The sequence below is a fragment of the Notamacropus eugenii genome, chromosome 7 (assembly GCF_028372415.1).
Source record: "Notamacropus eugenii isolate mMacEug1 chromosome 7, mMacEug1.pri_v2, whole genome shotgun sequence".
NCBI classification, from domain to species: domain Eukaryota; kingdom Metazoa; phylum Chordata; class Mammalia; order Diprotodontia; family Macropodidae; genus Notamacropus; species Notamacropus eugenii.
In genome coordinates, this window is record NC_092878.1 from 58,734,445 (window position 1) to 58,755,440 (window position 20,996).

General features: G+C 40.2%; 1 protein-coding gene across 2 annotated transcripts in view; it reads left to right on the plus strand.

The window, feature by feature from the left end:
- FLVCR2 (FLVCR choline and putative heme transporter 2) overlaps positions 1-20,996 on the plus strand; it is a 78,425-nt gene that overhangs the window by 42,939 nt on the left and 14,490 nt on the right. For both annotated transcript variants that reach the window (XR_011970266.1, XM_072623521.1), the window contains exons 4-5: positions 17,666-17,733; positions 18,142-18,245. Coding sequence is in view for 1 of the 2 variants with exons in the window: in XM_072623521.1 (XP_072479622.1) it covers positions 17,666-17,733; positions 18,142-18,245 (172 nt within the window). In the remaining variant the exon portion in view is untranslated. The remainder of the gene's footprint in view (positions 1-17,665; positions 17,734-18,141; positions 18,246-20,996) is intronic.

The following is a 20,996-nucleotide window of genomic DNA, read 5'->3' on the forward strand; positions in this document are numbered from 1 at the left end:
ATTTCCTCATCCCTAAAATGAGGGTAAGTAATAGCACCAACCTTCCAAGGTTTTTGTGAGGATGAAATGAGGTAACATTTGTAAAGGGTTTTGCAAACCTCAAAATGTCATGTATGTGCCAGCTATTTTAACCATATGCTGAACTGCTTATGCTCCTTGCACTATCATTAAATAGCACTGATCTTCAACTTTCTGCTAACATTTCTGTCTGAAAGATCCTAATCACTTAAACTCCACTTTGGGCCACCAAATAATTCACATTTTAAGTCATATCAGTTCAAGACATGATGTAATAAGGTATGGAAGGGTTATGATCTGTGTGAGTGGAGATAATATATCCATGTAAATGAAATAATGGGGCCTTGAAGTGAGTATTTTAACAAACTCTGCCACAACCTATCAATTTGGATGCCCCTTGGGGTCTGTCCTATAGCCACGTCATGATTAGTGTGAATAATGACTTCCCTAAAGTAACTGCATGTATTTGAATTTGCACTATTTGAAGTTATAATTATGTAAAATATGGTCATTGGTTCCAGTTCTGTGAAAATGTGCATACAATTTTCAGTAATGCAACCACTTCAGAGAAAGTTCTGAAAAGGATTTTACTGGCATTAACAAGACCATTTGTGCATGACTTTCCTGGGTGCTATACAAAGTTGATAAAGCAGAAATGGTTCCCAATTCAAACACATGTTGGCACAGCCTTGCTGAGTAGGAAAGGGAATGAAGGGAAATGTAAGATCACTTGCAGCTGATCTACCACTCATTGACTCAAAGGTTTCTAAACGTTTACTTGTACTGCTCATAAGTAGATCTTGTTGGGATAGAAGGCTGAAATGTATGAGTACAAGATGTTTTCTAATCTCTGATACCAGAGTTGGCTACAGGGCTAGCCAGTGCTAGGGAGGACAGAAAAGTCTGTTAGAGTTATATTCTTCAACTCTGCATTTTATTAAAATTTTTCCCCCTTTGTATTTATTTAACCTTCTGTGAGTAAAAAAACAAAAAAACCCAAACCTTTAAATTTAGAGAATCACAAAATTTTTGAGTTGAAATAGCCTTCATTAGTTATTTAGTCCAAATGACCCTTACAGTTAAGTCATCCTCAACTTAGCATATCCAACAGGTAGTCATCCAACCTCTGCTTGAGAGGGAACCTCTGAATTAGAGTTAGAACAGCTGTCATCTTTAGAACATTTTCCCTGTCATGAAGCCCAAATTTTCCTCTTTGCTGCTTCTCTCCATTGTTTCTGGTTCTGCCCTCTGGGGGTGTAAGCAGAGCTAGTTTAAGCTTCCTCCATAGAATAGTCCTTAGAGGCTAGACATACTCAGCTCATAGACTCACTGACCTTTGCCTTGGTTGCCTTCCTTTGGACAATCTCCTGCTTAGACATAGCCTTTCTAAACCATTGTGCTCAGAATTGAACACAATACTGGAGATGAGTTCTGACCAAGGCAGGCTAGAGGGATGATCACCTTTGCATTCCTGGGAGTTCTGCCTCTCTTACTGCAGTCCAATGTAACCCCAGTCCCAAAGCCTATTGGTATGAAACAGACTTTATCCTCATTGGTGGAGATGAATACCCTTTCCTGAATGAGGAGAGAGGTGGAATTGGTGCAAATCCAAGAAAACTAAAGAGCTCTGCTTTCTCCCAATCTCATCAACATTTTTAGTGGGTTTTAGGACTGGGATTTGTACCAGTAAGCACCCCAACATACATAAGGGGGCCTGCTATCACAGGTTCTTAGATCTGCATTCATAAAAGGATAGACAACTTTTGAGGGCATAACAATCATTTTAATCAAGCACATCTATCATTTAACCAAGTACACATATCATTCAGTTAGTTCAGGGAAGTCAGCACGCTGAATTTCAAAGAAAAGAAAATTTCAAAGAAAATACAGAGAAAAATCCAAAGATCAACAGGCACGGCTTCCTCTGCCTGAATTCAAAGATAATTGGACCCCAACTGTCTGATCATAGTTACCAGAGAAGGAGTAGTTACCTTCTGCGTTCTCAAAGCCAGGGGGCTCCTTAGTGGCTTCCCAGAGTCCTCATCTGGCCAAACAAACACCTTTACAATAACTAAGCCCCAAAATAAAACCTCATCCTCAGAGGGCATCATATCCCTTGAGAACCAGTACCTCATTAACAAAAGGCATGGACCTTCTTAAGATCCTCCTCAGTCACATTCAAATAGAGGCATCATACTTCTTGATTATACTAAAACAAAACCAGCAAAAGATACTATTTTACTTGCCATTACAGGGTTACTTTCAGATTGCGTTAATTTTTTTTGTCTGTCACATCAAACTGTTGAATTATATTGAGGTTGCAGCCCACCAAGAACCCCAGATCTTTTTCAGAGGAACTGCTGAAATACAGGCCTTTCCCACCTTATTAAGCTGATCTTTTGAACTGAAGTATGACTACATTTCTACCTATTGAATTGCAGTTTTATTTAAGCTACTTAAAATATATTTTATTGATTTCTTTAGTTATATTTCTTTTTATCATATTTATTATATTGCCTCCTTAGTGTCCCTCTAGTGTCCCTCTCCCTTCCCTTCCAAGAGAGCCATAGTTTATTACAAAGAACTCTTTTTTTCAAAAAGGAAGAAAACCAAACAATGTTGACATTGTAAAAAATCTTGTGATCTGTAGTGTTCCACACCCCACCTATACAGTCCTATCTCTGAAAAGGAGGGGAGAAATGGGGTACATCTTCTCATCTCTCTTCTTTGTGGCTAAGGTTTTATAGTTTTGCAACTTTTAGTTTCAGTGGTTTGTGGCTGCTGTTCTTTCCATTCACATTGTTGCACCTGTGCATAGTGCTTTCTTGGTTCTGCTTACTTCACTGTGCGTAAGTTCACTTAAGTCTTCAATGCGTAAGTTCACTTAAGTCTTCACTGGGCATAAGTTCACTTAAGTCTTCACTGGGCATAAGTTCATTTAAGTCTTTCCAAACTTCGCTGTGTCCACCATATTTGTCATTTCTTACATACAGCATAGTAGCATCCCACTACAATGTTGTACCAGGTTGTTTAGCCATGTTCGAAATTATGGGCAGTTTTTACTATCACAAATGTGCTATGAATACGGGAACCTTTTGGGGGGGTGGTATATGACTAAGCAGTGGAATTTTGAGGTCAAAGGGTATGGACATTGTATTTACTTTATTTACATAAGAATTACATTTTATGAGATGTACGCCAGCGTTCTAGCTTAGCAGTTCTCAAACTTTTTTGCCTCCTTTACACTCTAAAAAATTATTAAGCCTCACCCCAAGAACTTTTCATTATGTGGGTTATATCTATTGATATTTACCGTGTTAGAAATCTAAATGACTCAGTGTTATTTTGAAAATAGCTTTGATCTCATAGAGTCCTTTGAAGGAGTGTCCAGGGGTCCCCACATCTCCCTTAGAGAATGGCTGCCCTAACTTGTTAAGTTTTTTCTGGAGCCTCTGTCATCCTGCGTGAGAGCCTAGCTTTCTGTCAACTGCAGTTTGGGTAAATATGACCTCCATTTTTATTCAAAGTCATTGATAAAAGTGTTAAATAGCCCAATGCCTAAGGCAGATCCCTGGGACACTCATTGGAGATCTCTTCCCAAGTTGCTACAGAATAGTATTTCAGCTGGCTACTCCGTTATTTCCAAGTCCATCACATTCCACTACCATTTCTCCTGTATTTTCCCCCACAAGGTTAGGGTAAAATACTTCATTACTTTGACAAAATCTAGTTAAATGATATGGACAGCATTCCACTGACTTCTCAAGTTAGTAACTCAAAAAGTCACTCAGAAAAGGAAATACGGTTAATCTGGCATAATGTGTCCTTGACTGAAGCCATGCCCTCTCTTTGTGATCACATTTTCTTTTCTAGATGTTCATTTGCTGTCTCTTTATTGATCTGAGATAGAATCTTTCCCAGAATTGAAGACCATAGATATATAGTTTATAGACTTTATCTTTTTCCTTTTTTTTTTTTTTGGAAAATTGAGGCATCTGTTCTTCTCCTGTCTGGTAGTACCTCTCCCACCCTCCCTAATCTTTAAAATAGTGAGAGTGATGCAGAAATTCCGGCACTGCCTAGTCCTCATCTGGGTAGCTAGGTGCTCTTTTATTTAGCTAGCTCCTTATTTATCACAGGGATCCACTTCCCACCAGTCATTTTATTCTGGCCTTTCCAGAGCAAAGTCATTCTCCTTGGTAGGGAAAATAGAAGCAAAATGAAGATGAAGGATTGGGCAAATCTGCTTCTCCCTGTTACTGGGTTGGTTTCATTGTCCCATTCACACCTATCCTTTCTTTGATCCTCTTCTTTCACCCAAAATGATGAAACAACAACCTTTTTCCTCTCCCTAGTGTCAGTTCATTCTCTGCTTTTGTGCTTCTGACACTATTCTCTTTGGTATTTATGGTCTGTTACCTGTTCTTGCTTCCATCTCCTGCATAGATCTTTTAAAAAATCTAAATTGGTTGGCAAGTGCTCTGCGTAGGGACATTGTTCTCTTCAGATAATTCTCCTTCCCTCATTAGAAATGTTTCCCTTTGCATTTTCAGAATTGCATTCTTGAGAGCCTCTCATCCCTCCTCAGCTGAACTTCCTTTGAAAAATTTTAGTCCTTAGTAGACTCCTATCTGCCTACCCTTCTTCTGAACCCTACTGTTCTTCCCAAATCTCAGGTAAATGGCAAAATATGCCCTATTCTCTTCTTCATCACAAATTCTAGCACACGTCCCTCCAAGGTTCCCACTGTTCTCACCCCAGCAGTGAGTTTCTCCATGGTAGTGAAAACAAAATCCATAATAGAATTTCACATGAACAGTGTTTCTCTACATTTTGAAGGGATTCTGGCCAGAAACTCTGAGGGTCCTGTGTCCCTGATTGATTCTTTTATGAAGGCAAATTAGGCCATCTTTTGACTCAAACAAGAACCTCTATGAATATTAGTAGGTGTTGCCCCACCGGGAACTCAACTGGTCAGCTAGGCAACACAGCCTTCCCCCGCCTGCCTGCCTGCCTGCCTGCCTGCCTGCCTTCCTTCCTTCCTTCTGTGTGGGGGGGAAAGCACAACCCCCCTTACTCAAATTGACTGCTCAGAGGCGTCTCAAGGTAAAAACAGAAAATCTCCTTTATTCGGTTCTCATGAGAAACCGAGCAGTCCCTTCCCCAGCAAAGCTGGAGTAGGGAGGCCCCTTACAGAAGCAGAATGGCATTTTATATAGACCCTGATGGGAAAATCCCCCTCCCACCGCTGACTATTATTCTCATTGGCTGAGAAGCAAGGTCTTACATTCTAGGTGTGAAATCTAACCAATCCCTTTTGAAACCCGGTTCAAATTTCCCGCACCTGGACATTACAAAGCCCGAGAAAATACACGTCATTATATGCAAAGTAGGCATTGAAAATACAGCAAATGAAGCATTGATGACTCATGCAAATTGGGCATTGAGAGCTTATGCAAATCAGGTGGAGCTGTGTGAGGACTGCAGACTGCATGCTCGTATGCAAATTAGGTATTGAGGAGTTAGTGAGTCATATGCAATCATTGATCCTAATACAATACATAGCCTTATATGGAAATCACCTGACTGGAGGAATGGAAACCTGGGCCTAAGGTCTCTTCCACTCCAGGGAGAAGACTCCATATTCCTGAGAAGTCTTCACTAAATCTGTTCCCATTCACTTCCTGCCTTCCTTTGCTTTCCTTCTTTCCTTCCTTCCTGCCCACCTGCCTGCCTGCCTTCCTGCCTTCCTTCATTCCTTCTTCCCTCTCTCCCTCCCTTCTTCCCTCCCTTACCTGCAGGTGCTCTGCCCAAAGGAAAGTAAATTTCCATTGCTGAAATCTAGCAAGATATCTTGTTCTTTGCAAGTTAAATTTTTTTTTCCTTAATGACCACACCTTAAACCCAAATAACTCTGCTCTTAATGATTGGCCAACAATAGGCCCCAGGCCAAGCCCCACTTGATCGTTGTTTGACTTCTTTCTAATCTATCACTTGCATACTGGATTAGTTTCTCAGCGGTTGCCATTTCTCTGCTATGCCAGCAAATTGACGATCTCTGGTTTCTAGGAATGTATGGACCTCTCCCCAGATTTGCTCCCTGAACTGTAATTGGCTTAAAAACAAATCCATCCTTCACGTGAGAAATATAGGGTAATACAGCAGTTATCAAACTTCTTTGTTTTAGGACCCCTTTACATTCTTAGAAACTTAGGATCCTCCTCCCAGGAGCATTTGTAGACAGACAAATTGATATTTACTATATTAGAAATTAGAACAATTTAGTATTATGCAAATAGGTTGGACTTTGTGTTCCCCCTGAAAGAGTCTTAGGTACCCTCAGTCAGACCACACTTTGAGACAAATCTGTGAGTTATTAGAAATAACACTCAATCCCCAAGTCTTCTGGACTAAATTCATTCCAGATCACAGCAGCTCCTACACCTCTCCTTAAGCAAAGGGAGAAGGTGTTCACATATCATACCTGAAATGTATTTTCTTCTCACCTTTACCTCCTACTTTTCTTTCAGATTCAGCTCATGTAGCACCTCCTGTGGAAGGCCTCTCCTATACCCCTGGATGTTAGTATAATTGCCCTCTAGTTTCTAGCTATATGCTTATCTGTTGGCATCTCATATCCCTCCACCCATTCCTGAGAAAGTAATTTTTGGGGGAGTAGAAAACATCTTTTTGCTTGTTTGTTTTGAAATTCTACCTCCGGTGCCTTGCACAGAGTGGGTGCTTAATTGATGTTTGTTTTGGACCTGATGATCAAGAATGATTTGGTGAGGGTTCTTCCCTTTCCAGGACTGAAGATGAAGTGCTTCTGGAGATAGCTAACTGCCTGTTATAGCACTTAACTTTAAGAAAAATGGAAAGGGAATGAAAATTTAGCCTTCTCAGCAATTAAATACCTTTGGTGCACTGAACTTGGAGAGTCAGGACGTCTACCTTACCCTGACACAAAGGCTAGATTGAAATTCACAATGCAATGACAGATAGTCATGTGCAGATGAGCACTTAATAACTATTCCATTTAAAAAAATGATGACAAATGATGTAATGGTGACTGGGCACAAGTCTTGTTCTATAGGCGGTAATCTTCAAGGGTGTAGTGGTAGTTGTTGTAGGGCCAGGGTACTAAGTCATAGAAGCAAAAAAAACCCCACAAATGTAATGTTCTAGGAGGAAGGAGGTCAATGGTCACATGAGAACCCATTTCTGGGAGGCAAAGAAAACCCTCCTCTATTTTTGAAAGCTTAGATTGCTGACCCTCTCATTGGGCAGAATGCCTTCTAGTTATCTTTAATCCTGCACCTTGGAATCTCTCCCATTCATCTGCTTAACTTATTAAACAGGAAGTTAATAAGACTTTAAGGAGGTTACTACAAGACAATAATCACAGAATCTGAACGTTTTAGAGATCATGTAGCCCAAAGGCGACCAGAGCAGTGAACTCTCTCTATAACATCTCCATGAAAGAATCACCTAGACTCCACTGTCTAGGTAGCATAGCAGATAGAGCACCGAGACAGGAAGCAGGAGGAACGGAGTTCCAATTTGACCTTATAAGCTTTGTGACTCGGGCAAGTCACTTAACCTCTATTTACCTTAATTTCCTCAACTGTAAAATGGAAATCATAATACTACTTCCCCCACAGCTTAGCACATTTTGTGTTGTTATTCAGTTGTTTTCAGATCCATTTGGGGTTTTCTTGGCAGAGATCCTGGAGTAGTTTGCCCTTTCCTTCTCCAACTCATTTTACAGATGAGAAGACTGAGGCAAAGAGGGTGAAATGACTTGCCCAGGCTCCTCATACAGCTAGTAAGTTTCTGAGGCCAGATTCCACCTCCAGAAGATGAGTCTTCTTGAGTCCAGACCTGGCATTCTATCCACTACAATACCAAGCTGCCCTTCCTGGCACATAGTAGGCACTTAATAAATGCTTGTTCCCTTGTTCCTCTTCCCTTCTCCTTACTATAGTACTTCCGGCTCATTACCTTTACATCTGAGCTTCTGAAGTTGATTCTAGTGTCTGTAGAAGCTATTTATTACTATTTGTCCTTAAGGGCCAAAAACTAACAGTTAAATTAATCTAACTTGTATTTGTACCTATTTTATTTAGATCTACAGTGGGGGTGAGGGGAGGGGATAGGGGGGTTCATAATAAGTAATCAGATGTGTTAGCCTTAGCTGTTTGCCCATAAAAAACTAATCATCTTGTTGATTCACACCTGATAAACCAGAGAAGGATTCCTGAGGGTAGAAGTAAAGGCTCAGAGATCATCATAATGTATTCTCCTCTAGGCAGACAGACAGAAGTACAAAGAGCACAGATCTTGGAGAGATGAGACCTGGACTTGTGCTTACTACCTGTATGACCCTGGACAAATCATTTACCTTTCTGAGTGTCAGTTTCCTCATGGAGATAATCATTCTTGTACTCCCCTGCCTCAGTGTTCCTGTGAGTGTAGTGAAGGAGACTGAGTGCTAGACTTGACATTAGGAGACCAGGGGTCAAATCAGGTATTTCAAATCCAACAGCAATTAATTAAGTGCCTACTATGTACTGTGTCAGTTTTCTGGAGTTGATGGTGGAGGACTAGGGGCTTGCACCATATTTTGGAATAAGGCCCACCTATTTCCTGATTTTATGGTTGGAGCTTGGAATTTAGAGGTGGTGGACTTCCATCTGTTAGATTTTTGACTTCAGGCTGTTCTTTATTAATCTTAGTCTGGCTTCAAGGCCTATTTCATTAGTTCGCTTTCTTGATATGGAGTAAGTCTTACTTGTGGTAATAGTGTTAGATTACCCATTGACTATTCTCTACTGGGCTTCTTGCCCAGTGGTGGAGTAGATAGAGCATGAGATTTAGAATCAGGATGACCAGGATTCAAATCCTACTTCAAACACATTAACTACGTAATAAATGGAGGAGCCACATTTAGCCTTAGTTCCCTCTGCTGTAAGATGGGGATAAAAGTAGCACCTACCCAACGGTGTTGTGAGAATCAAACGTGATAATGTATGTAAGAGCAGAGGTAAACCTTAAAGCACTATACCGATGTTAGCTATTATTAGTATATGTTGTTGCCTTTTTTCTTTCTTTCGGTCTTGGCTCTTAATATATGCACGGTGGAACAGTTTGAATTATTCCTGAATTGATCCCACAGTTGTACCACATAGGTTTCTGTGAAAAGTGGTCTGCTTTTTTATTTGTATATTAGCCAGTGTGATATAAGAAATGGCCTCAGAGCCAGAAGATCTGGATTCAAGTCCTGCCTCCTGCCCTGTCTTTACACCCTTCATATCATTGATCCTCTTTGATAGGGACACAACAACGTGACCCTGAGAAGGCTTGACTTCTCAGTGCCCCAGGCAACTAGAAAACCAAGACTCTCTGTTATAGACAAGCTGCTGATTTGCATTGGTAGGGGGCATTTCCTTGATGAAAGTTTCTTGCACCAATGAAATCACAGGTCCAAACAAATATAATGTTCCCACAGGGTTATTCCCTCAATTTGAACTTGTACGTTGGATCTCCTGGGGGAGGAAAGGTGATAATAATTAGCACAGATTAAAGGTTCATATATTGAACCTATACCAGTACATTTACTTTTACTCTGCTCAACCAGTTGAGTGTGTGTGTGTGTGTGTAAAAGTGGTAAAAATTCTGTCTCTTTTGGATTTTCCTCTCCTAAAAAGAGAACTGAGTACCATATTTACAGACAATATTCCTGGGGGTAGGAGTGGTACGAGTCTGGAGGACTAGAGGTCAGAGGAAATCAAGTGTAGAAAGCCTCGAATTCTAGACTGAGGAGTTTAGATTGGATAAAATTGGTAATAGAAGGTTCGAGTTTTGTTTTTGGCTCTTTGGATTATACTTTTTCTTTTTACAAAGACAACTAATTTTATTGAAATGTAATTAGCACAATATTATAATATTATGATTATTAATAATTATATAATTATATTCTGTAATAATTAATTATAATAATATGATAAAAAGCTACTTTCTCAGAGATGAACAACTTCTATTATAAAGCTTTTCCTTAACTTCCCAACTATAGCACCTCCTCACAGCATATGTTGCATTTATTTTTCTATATTATATATAAAATTATTTATATGTATTATGTCTTGTATATTAAGACGTAAGTTCTCTGAAGAGAGAAACTGTTTTATTTTTGTCTTCTTTCCCCCAATACCCAATAGAGTGACTGGCACATGATAGGCGATTGTTGGTGGGACATGCTTACTGATTGACTGAGTGACTGAGTCAGATTTGAATAGGCTTGACCAGATGGTACTGTAAGATCCAGTGATGTGCATCTGCCAAGGCTAGAAGCTGAGGATTTGAGCTAAGTGAAATTGATTCTTAGTGACTAGTTCTGCTTCACGCTGCCATTCCTTTTTTCTTACTTTATCATTTATTATTGCCACTTAACAGTATTATATTTTTTCAATTACATGTAAAGATAGTTTTTAATATTTACTTTTATAAGATTTTGAGTTCCAAATTTTTTCCTCCCTCCCCTCACCCCTTTCCAAGATGGCATGCAATCTGATATAGGCTATACATGTACAATCATATTAGACATATTTCTACATTAGTTATGTTGTGAAAAAAGAATCTGAACAAAAGGGAAAAAACACGAGAAAGAAAAAACAACAAAAAAAGAGAAAATAGTATGCTTCAATCTGTATTCAGACTCCACAGTTTTTTCTGTGGATGTGCAGAGCTTTTTCTGTCATGAGTCTCTTGAAATGTGTGTGATCCTCGCATTGCTGAGAAGAGCTAAGTCTATCAAAGCTGATCATCAAACAATGTTACTGTTACCACATACAATGTTCTCCTGGTTCTGCACACTTCACTCAGCATCAGTTCATCTAAGTCTTTCTAGGTTCTTCTGAAATCCTCCTGCTCATTTCTTATATCATACTAGAATTCCTTTACATTCATATACCACAGCTTGTTCAGCCATGCCCCATTTGATGGGCATCCCCTCAATTTCCAATTCTAGGTCACCACAAAAAGAGCTGCTACAAATATTTTTACATATGTGAGCCCTTTTCCCTTTTTATAATCTCTTTGGGATACTAGTAGTGATATTGCCAGATCAAAGGATATATGCAGAGTTTTATAGCCCTTTGAGCATAGTTCCAAATTGCTCTCAGGAATGGTTGGATCAGTTCACAACTCCATCAAAAACGCATTAGTGTGCCAATTTCCCCACATCTTCTCCATTTATCATTTTCCCTTTTTTGTCATAGTAGCCAACCTAATAGGTATGAGGAGGTATCTCAGAGTTGTTTTAATTTGTATTTCTCAAATCAATCATGATTTAGAGCATTTTTTCCATATGCCTGTAGATAGCTTTAACTTCTTCAGCTGAAAACTGCCTAATATCCTTTGACCATTTATCAACTGGGGAACAAAATATACTTTCGAATAATTTATTTACCTCTCTGAAAATCTCTTTTCCCTTCCAAAAGAAGAGTAGTAATAAAATCTACTTCCCACCTGCTCTGAGGGCCCCATGTGAATAATGTTTAGAAGAAAGATTCCATATAAACCCAGAGCACTATTGGGCATGGGTCTCTCCTCCCCCAGGGGGATAACTTCTCTGCATTTTCCATATGCTCTTTAGTTTGAGCCAACAATTCGTAATTATAATGCTGTCTTGGAATGAGAGAAGGTCTGAGCTGGTTTGAATTCTCTAAAAAGAAAATTGTCAGAGCCAGAGCACAGTAACAACTGCTATCAACCAATCTTTTATTTTTTGGTAATTGCTTCAATGACGAGTATTTCCTTTTTTTCCTTCCCACCTTTCCCCCACCCCAATGAGAAAACAAAAACAAAACCCATGTAACAAATAATTGGGTAAGCAAATTTCCTACACTGGCCATGTCCCAGGAGAATATCTCAGATGCTTGTGCTAATCCTGTCCCTCACCATAGGCTTAAATGTGAGAGGAAGGGTTATGCCTGGTGTAACGTTGCTGTATCGAGCACAGGGTGCATAGGGATGGGGACGGAGTGAGGTGTTGTCTCTTCACCTCAGATGAAGCTGTTGAGGGCTCGTCTTGCCTTCATATAGGCCTGTCCTCCAAGCTGTAGGTCAGATAGTTGGGCTCATGCTGAGAGTATTCGGAAGGGGACTAGTGTGAGCATTTGACAGCCTGCACAACTAAGTCCCTGAGGATTGAAGGGAGTCAAGGGGAAATGATTGGCAGGTGCTTCTGGACTGAAAATTGGTCTAGTAAGTGACTGTAAGCCCTCAGGTTTTCTGCTTTCTAAATATAACCAACTACTCACCTAATAGAGAGGTGATGAACGAAAGCTCAGAGACAGACGGACACATTTCCAGACAGGTAAGGATAAAATGAGATCATACTTGCAAAGTGCTTAGCACAATACCTGGAACATAATAGGAATTTAAAAAGTGTGAGTTTTCCATCCCTTCCTCTTGCCTTCCTTCTCTCCTTTCCTTCCAATGAATAGAATTTCCAGGGAAATAAACTGAAGCAAAGTGAAGTGAGCAGAACCAGGAGATCATCGTACACAGTAACAGCAATCAGCTGTGGAAGACTGAGTTGCTCTGATCAAGACAATGATCCAGGACAATTCAGAAGAATTCATGATGAAAAATGCTGTCCGCTTCCAGAGAGAGAACTGGTAAACTCTGAGTTCAAATGGAAAGATAATTTTTTTTTGCTTTCTTCATTTTTCTTGCTTTTTTATGATATGGCTAATATGGAAATACGTTTTGCATCATTTCACATGTATAAGTGATGTTTGGATTGCTTGCCTTCTCAGTGGATGGGTGGGGGCAGAAAGGAGGGAGAGAATTTGGAACTTCACATTTTTTAAAAAGTTAAAATAATATATAAATAAATGGAAGAATTAGAACTGTTTAAATGTCTTAAAATGTAATTAGTTTCACGTCTTGGGAATAACATCTATTATGGTAGATAATAGATGACAATTAAGTCAGAGATGCTGTTTATAGGATAAACTCTGCACTACATTGTAGAGTACAGAGTAGATATTTAAACTTGGCATTTAAAGTCCTTTCTTAAGAATTATTGAATTACCAAAATTACAAAATTTGGATGCTGATTCACTTCCTTGATTATATATTTATTACAAGGGAGGATGTCTATTTGGAGAAGAGTATCAAATAGTGGACAGTGATAATAGCAAAAATAAAAATCAAAAAACTTTTTTTTTAGTGAACAGGATAAACTAGTACAGATAGGGGCCACAAAGAGTTTTTGATTACCACTTCATTAAATTCATACATAACACATTTTTTAAAACTATGCAACAGAAGTTCATAGTTTCTATACAATCTTTTTTGTTCTTTGTATGTTGAAATGTTTGTATTCATTGAAAATGGTTAAGTCCACAATCAAAAAGGGCTGTAATTCAAAGGAAAAAAAACTAAACCAAAATGTGTCATTCAAATGACTTTTCCTAATTCTGCCTTACCTCAGAGTGAGGCTTCAAGATGTTCGCATACCCTGCTGAAATAATCTTGGGTCACAGCCTGCTAACTGCTAACAGGTCTGACCCACAGATGAGGCTAGCCTGTGAGATAGCCAAGATCTGCTTGGGTCAGTTAGTCAATAAGCATTTATTTTGTTCAGTGGTCTTTCAGTCTTGTCTGACTCTTTGTGACCCCATCTGGGGTTTTCTTAGCGAAGATAGCAGAGTAGTTTGCCATTTCCTTCTCCAGTTCATTTTATAGATGAGGAAACTGAGGCAAACTGGGTTAAGTGACTTGCCTAGGGTCGCACAGCTAGTAAATGTCTGAGACCAGATTTGAACTCAGGAATATGAGTCTTCCTGACTCCAGGCCCAGCACTCTATCTACTATACCACCCAGCTGCCCCTTAGCATTTATTAAATGCCTACTATTTTCTAGGCACTGTGCTAAGAGCTGGGATAACTGGGATACAACAAAAAGCAAAACAACGGTCCCTGCTCTCAAGAAGTTCACAGTCTAATGGTAGAGAGATCATGCAAACAACAATGTACAAACATGATGCATACAGGATAATTTAAGGGATAATCTCAGAGGAAGGCACTAGGATTAAGGAAGACTGGAAAAGGCTTCTTGCTCAAGATAGGACTTGAGCTGAGACTTATAGGAAGCCAAGGTAGCTCAGAAGACAGCATTTCAGGCATAGTGGTCAGCCAGTGAAAATGGTCTGAGTTGGGAGCAGGACTGTCCTATGCAAAAAAACCCCAAAACAAACAAACCAAAAAAAAAAAAACAACCAAAGATCACTGAGTATGTGAAAGGAAGTAAGATATAAGAAGACTGGAAGTGAAGTAAAGGCCCGGTTATAAAGGACTTTGAAAGCCAAACAGAAGATTTTATGTGGTAGGGAGCCACTGGAATTTATTGACTAAGGGTGGAAATGATCAGACCTGTGCTTTAGGATGAGCAGCTGAACAGCTGGGTAGAAAATGGATTGGAATAGGAAGAGATCAACCAGCAGGCTATTGCAATCATCCCAGTGTGACATGATGAGAGCCTACACCGACATGGTGGCACTTCCAGTGCACAGACGAAGGTCTTATTTTAGAAATGTTTTGAAGGTCAAATCGACTAGTCTTAATAGCAGATTGAATATGAGGGATAGGAGAGAGTGGGGAGTTGAGGATAACACTTAGGCTGAAAGCCTGGGTGACTGGGAATGTGGTGGTACCCTAGACTTAAGAGAATAGTGAGGGAAGTTAGGAAGAGGGTAGGACTTCAGGGGGAAGAGTATAGAATCATAGTAATTAACATCTAGATAGCACTTTTAGGGGAAGCTAGATGATGCCTTCGGTGGAGTGGAGTCATGCCTAGAGTCAGGAAGACCTGAGTTCATATCTGACCTCAGACACTTACTAGCTGTGTGACCCGGGGTCACTTAACACTTAACCCTGTTTGCCTCATTTTCCTCATCTGTAAAATAAACTGGAGAAAGAAATGGTAAACCACTCCAATATCTTTGTCGAGAAGACTTCAAATGGGGTCATGAAGAATTGGACTCTGAAAAATAGATAGCTCCTTAAGATTGCAAAGTACTTTACAAATATTATCTCTGCTGAGCCACAGCCTAGGATGTAAATGCTATTATTATTCCCAGTTTTACAGATGAGGAAGCTGAGGCAAACCCAGTGACTTGCCCAGGGGCTACTGAGCCTCATTCATTCATTCAAATAAGCAATTAAAGTGCTACTAAGCACAGGGAACACAAAGTGAAAAATAAAACAATCCTTGCCCTCAACAAGGGGGAAACTACGTGTGCACAGAGAAATACTTTTTTTTCCTTTGTATATATTTTGCACTTTGAGGGACATTAATGCCTTGGGGGATCAGGAGAGACTCCTATAGGCAGGGTAGTTGACCTGAGTCTTAAAGGAAGCTAGAGGTTCTAGGAAGTGGAGGTGAGGAGGGACCCTATTCTAAGCCCCAGCAACAGCTTGTGTGCATGTTCAAGGACACGACATAGAACCCTGTGCAATGGAACCTTCAAAAGGTCAATATGGATGGCATGGAGAGTGTCTGAAGAGCTCAGTGAGCCTCAAATGGCCAAAGTGAGCCAGGTTAGGAGGAATTTGTGTTTTATCTATCCTAGAGGCAATAAGAAAGCACAAGCAAGTCTTGAGCCAGGGAGTACCTTGGTTAGACTTGTGATTTAACAAAACCTGAGTGTGGCAGCTGTGTGAAGGAGGGAGAGAAGAGGGGAGTGGGGAATGCCTATAGAGAGATAAGTGAGGAGGTTATTGGGATAATCCAGAGAAAAAGTGACGAGTCTGAACTGAGATGGTAGTTCTGAGTGGAGAGAAGGCCTTTTGGATATGCAGGGTGAAGGAAAATGACTTCAGTTATGACTCTGAGGTTGCAGATCTGGTGCCTGGTAGGATAGCTGTGCCCTTAACAGAAAAAGAAAGCTAGGAAGAGGGGAGGATTTCTGCAGAGTCTCCATAAGTATACAGATCTTGTGCATATTGAGTTCTAGTTTTTTCACATCAAAGTAGAAAAATCAAAGAATGTGCTTAATACAGAATAGCCAAGAAAAATAAAATTCTTGAGTTCCTTTAAATATCTTCAAACTTATGCATAGGAAAATCATCAGTAAGTTCCTCTCCCGTGGATGTAAATGGGAACATTTCTCTTTCTTCGTCTGCTCACCCAGGCAAATCTCAGAACAAGCATCTTTGACTTTCCCACCTTTTACGTATTAGGGTTGGATTGGCAGCATGAGTAGGGTTCAGGAGTCTCAGTCTGAGTAATAATATAATGTTATTGTGGGAAGAGGGAACTTGATGGAGCTTAGTGCAGGGTCTGGCAAAGTAGGCCCTTAATATATGCTTGTGGACTGATTTAACTAAATCCAGTCCCCTTGCTTTACAGATGGAAATCCAGGGAGTTTAAGTGACTTACTTGTCCTAAAGTCTTCTATCTTTGTTAATACCAGAGCTGGACTAGGACCAAGATCTCTTGACTCTTAAGTCTAACGCTTTTTCTAGTACATTACAGTAGACAGTTGCTTTCTTATTTGCAGTTTGTCTCAGATGGAATCTGGGTTGGAGAAGGAGCTAGAAGTTGAGTTTGGAGCAAAAGTTTGCTGTTTGAACAACTCAGGGCAGGGAAAATGCTGGTTCTCAATCAAATTGGTAGCTTCAGATATTGGAGTTCCAGTAAAACAATTAGTTGCACTCAAATACAATTTTTTGGTATATCTAAACAAAATTTTGAAGGGATTTCTTGGAGTCCTGAATAACTCTCACCATGAATAAAGATATGACAGAAATCATACAGTAATGAATTTGGAGCTAGAAGGGACCTTAGAAGTCATCTAACTTCATTTTACAATGAAGAAACTGAGGATAAGAGAGGTTAACTGATTTACCTCTGATCACACAGGAATCAGAGAATTTATACCCAGGGTTTCAAACTACAAATTTAGCACACTCTACATGCTGCTATGTTGCCTTTTGTGGGAGGGGGAGTAAAGAAGGTGTCATGGAGAGGGAAGGAGTAGGGGAAGCACTTTGTGCAGTGGTCTAAAGGACTCTGAAAAAAATGTGATTAAGGAAGGGAATAGGTGAGTCTGTGATGTAACTTAGCAGAAAGTAAAGAAAAGAATGTTGTTGATTCCATCCTTGGAGGAATGTAGCATTAAAACAACCATACACTCCCCAGTTAATATTAAGAAGATTGAAATCCAAATGCTATAAGATGTTGATAAAGATTCTTGTCTTTTGTAACTATATAAATGTTTCTTTGGGGAAACCATTGGGTAGATCAAAATAGATGTATTACATGGTTCACATTTCTAAAGCACTGCTCCTTTTCAGCAGCTTCCTTCACAACCCCCCATATGAGGCAGGTAAAGTATCATTATCCTCATTTTATACTTGAGGATACTGAGGCTCATATAAGCTTAGTGAGTTTTCCTTTGATCACACAACTAATAAGTGTCAAGAGTCTAGACTCCATGCTAGACTCCTGAACTTCCAGTGCAATGCTCTCCAGGAATTTTAAGAACCATTGAAATGGCAATGATGCTTCTTGCCTCCTATACCAGTAGCTGCTGCAAAGATAGCATGTGACCTAATACTTCCCCCCTCTTCTACAGGTTTGAATGTTGGTGCTTTCTATGCCCTATCAACGTTACTGAATCGCATGGTGATCTTCCACTATCCAGTAAGATATTTGCTCAAGGATTTGAGTGGGTAGTTCATGGGCCACTTAGCTTCTTCTCCAAATTCTTCTGTGACTTAGTTTCTCCATAGTTAAAGTAGGACCAGTGAATTCTGGAAACGGGAGCCTAATTGTTGGTACATGAGGAACACCTCTCTTGAAAAGGCTGGGATGAAGTCACTGTTCCTGTTGCATCACAACATTTGCTGCTGAAAAAAAACATGAAAATGGAGAAATCTGTATCTTGTCTCTGCTTAGCAGACACACTGGCAGCTTCTATGGGCAGCTGATTTTCATGTGGAGGAGATTACTTATTTCTGTGTCTTTAGTCTCAAAATCCTTTGATCTATATGCTCCTGGTTGCTCCGAAATCTGAGTGTGCATATGTGTGTATGTGTGTGTGTATCTCAGGGTGAAGAAGTGAATGCTGGCAGAATTGGCCTGACCATCATCATCACAGGAATGGTTGGGGCTATGATCTCAGGCATCTGGCTGGATAAAACTAAAACATACAAGTAAGTCTCTTTTATTCTTTGGGTATTTCATTAATGGATACCCTGCCCTTGGGGGTAAGAGTAAGGAGGGGGATGTAGGTGGTGAAGGGAAAAGTCAGAGTGAGGCTTCCTTTCTTGCCTCTGAGCTGCATTTAAGAGCAGGAGGTGGAAAGAAAGAAAAGGGGGAGGAAGGCCAATCACTGACATTTATTTCACGTTTTTCTGGCCTGTCTTCTCAGAGGAGGTATTTGGGTCTGTGTACCATGGGATCATAGATTTAAAGCTAGAAGGGACCAGCAGACCAACTGAGGCTCAAAGAGATTAAACTACGTGCCCAAAGTTATACAGGTATGGCTGTGGGAGGCTAACAATAAGTGGCAGACTCAGGATTTGAACCCAGGTCCTCTGATCCAAATCCAGGATACTTTCCACTGTTACTTTCTGATCATTTTTATTATATTCCTTTGTCCTTATCACTAAAGAGATTTCAAGTATGTAGAACAGAGATTCTTAACTATTTTTGTGTCATAGATTGCTGTGGCTTCTGGAGGAGCCTATGGACCCCTTTTCAGAATAATGTGTTTTTTTAAAGTAAATACATAATATAAAATGCATAGAATTACAAAGGAAACCAATTACAGCTATCGAAATATAGAAATTATATGCTATACATTTATATCCAAACATCACATATATATGTATATACATATATATATATATATATACACAAATAGTTATCAAAATTTTTTTAAAGGTCATGAAATTGAGGTTTGAACCCTTAACCTAATGGGTATGAAGCTCTTCAGCTTTTCCTTTCTTTTGAATCTGCCCACAGAGCAGGACAGTACTAGGTACACATGGTGTGCTGTGCAGTGTGCGTTGACTGACAGAATCCACTACAGCTTGAAACTCCGTCAGAAGCCATTCGAAAGGGATGCGCGCAGCAGCTGGGGCCTCTAACCGTTGCTGCCCGCTGTAGTTAGGAACAGTGTTAGACTCATGAACTAGCTTCTTGGGTGCTGCTAGTCAGACCAGGTGGTTTGGTGGTCTGGTGGGTGGGGCTGGATCTGAGGTCAAGAAGACGTGAGTTCAGATCTGGCTTCAGACACTGGGCACGTTTCTTATCTGTGTCTGACTCAGTTGTAAAATGGGAAGAATAATGGCGTTCACCTCGTAAGGATGTTGTGAGGATATAATAATATTTGTAAGGCATTTAGCGCAGTGCCCTCCCTTTTCTGCTCCAAAATGAAGAAGGGACTGGTGAGACTCCGTTGCTTGTGATGAAGCTTGACAGCACCCCTGACATCTCTTGCTTGCATCGTTGTGGTGGTGCGAGGGTGGAGGGCGTTGGCTGTTCCCAAAGCAGACTATTGTTTCTTCCTCTTTCCAGAGCTTACTGTGGTGAGATTGGGAGAGAAAGAGAATTTTGGGCCTCAGCACCAACCCCATGCCATTGGGCCTTGACAGCCAGATAATTAGCACTAATTACACATACATACATACTTAGATACATATATGTGAGTGTGTATTGAATCGCACCTGTGATTTCATTGGTATAGTCAGTCCATCTCTTAACAAGCATTTGTAAATGCTTTCTGTGACACACATTATGCTAACTACTAAGTAAGAAATTTAGCATAGAGAATTTCTTGATTAAAAAAAAAGCAAGCCAACACAGACCAGCTCCTGCTCTTTAGTTCAGAATTGTCTGGGACGTTGGGAGGTAAAGTCATTTGCCAGACGGGCAATGCTGGGGTAGGAAGTGTTAACGCGGTGCTATGATCAGGTCTATGACAGATCCCCTGGTTTTAAGCAGAGAAGGTGCGGCCTTAGGGAGTTGAGAACTCTATTATGCTCTTTGTTTTACTTTACCTTATCCTCACGCTCTAACCCACTTGTCCTAGAAGAACTTATAAATGATATTACCGTGTCCTCCCACTGTTACCCCCTCTTTCTACTGTTCCCAAGTAGAAAACCCTACTAGATCCTTAGATCAATCCATCATCACCACTCACTGGACTATCCTAATAACCTTCTAATTAGTCTCTTTGCCTCAATCTGCACACGGTAAATTGAATATCCTTTGGTACACAGATAAATTTTCTAGTTGTGGTGCTATAACCTCCTGGTTCTCTCACTTGTCAGACCTCTCCTCATTTTCCTTTGTTGCCTCTCCCTCCTACTCACATTCATTAACCATGGTTGTCTTCATCCTGGGTTCTCTTCTCTTTCTTTCTATGTACTCTCTCACTTGGTGTTCTCATTACCTTCTAAGGGTACAATTATCATCTTGGCACAGATGATTCTCAGCAATTAGCACAATGCTCTAAAAAATGCTTGTTGACTGACTGCTTGATGAACTTGTGGGAGTGATAAGAGTAGTGGTCCCATTGTACTACTTATGCATACACAGCTATTTTTTTTTTTAAGTGGAAAGGTTAGTGGGGAGGAATGGAAGGAACAGAAGAGGAAGAAGGCTGTTCAGTCCCAGCTGCTTCTGACTGCTCAGTGGATTCTATTTCTGTGGTCACAATGCCTATGGCAACCAAAAGCTTCTTTCAGAACCAAAGGCAACCAGAACTCATTGAGTCAACTGTCACTTTAATCTGAATCAATAGGATCTGTGTCCTTATTGAAGCCCCTGGGTATTTCTGAGCTTCTAGAAAAATGATGTAGATAAATGTTTTTCAGTCAAGAAAACGGTTGGGGCACTGGATGTGTGCTGGGAAAGAGATGAGGATGTTTAGAGGAGAATTGGGGCTTGTGGTGGCA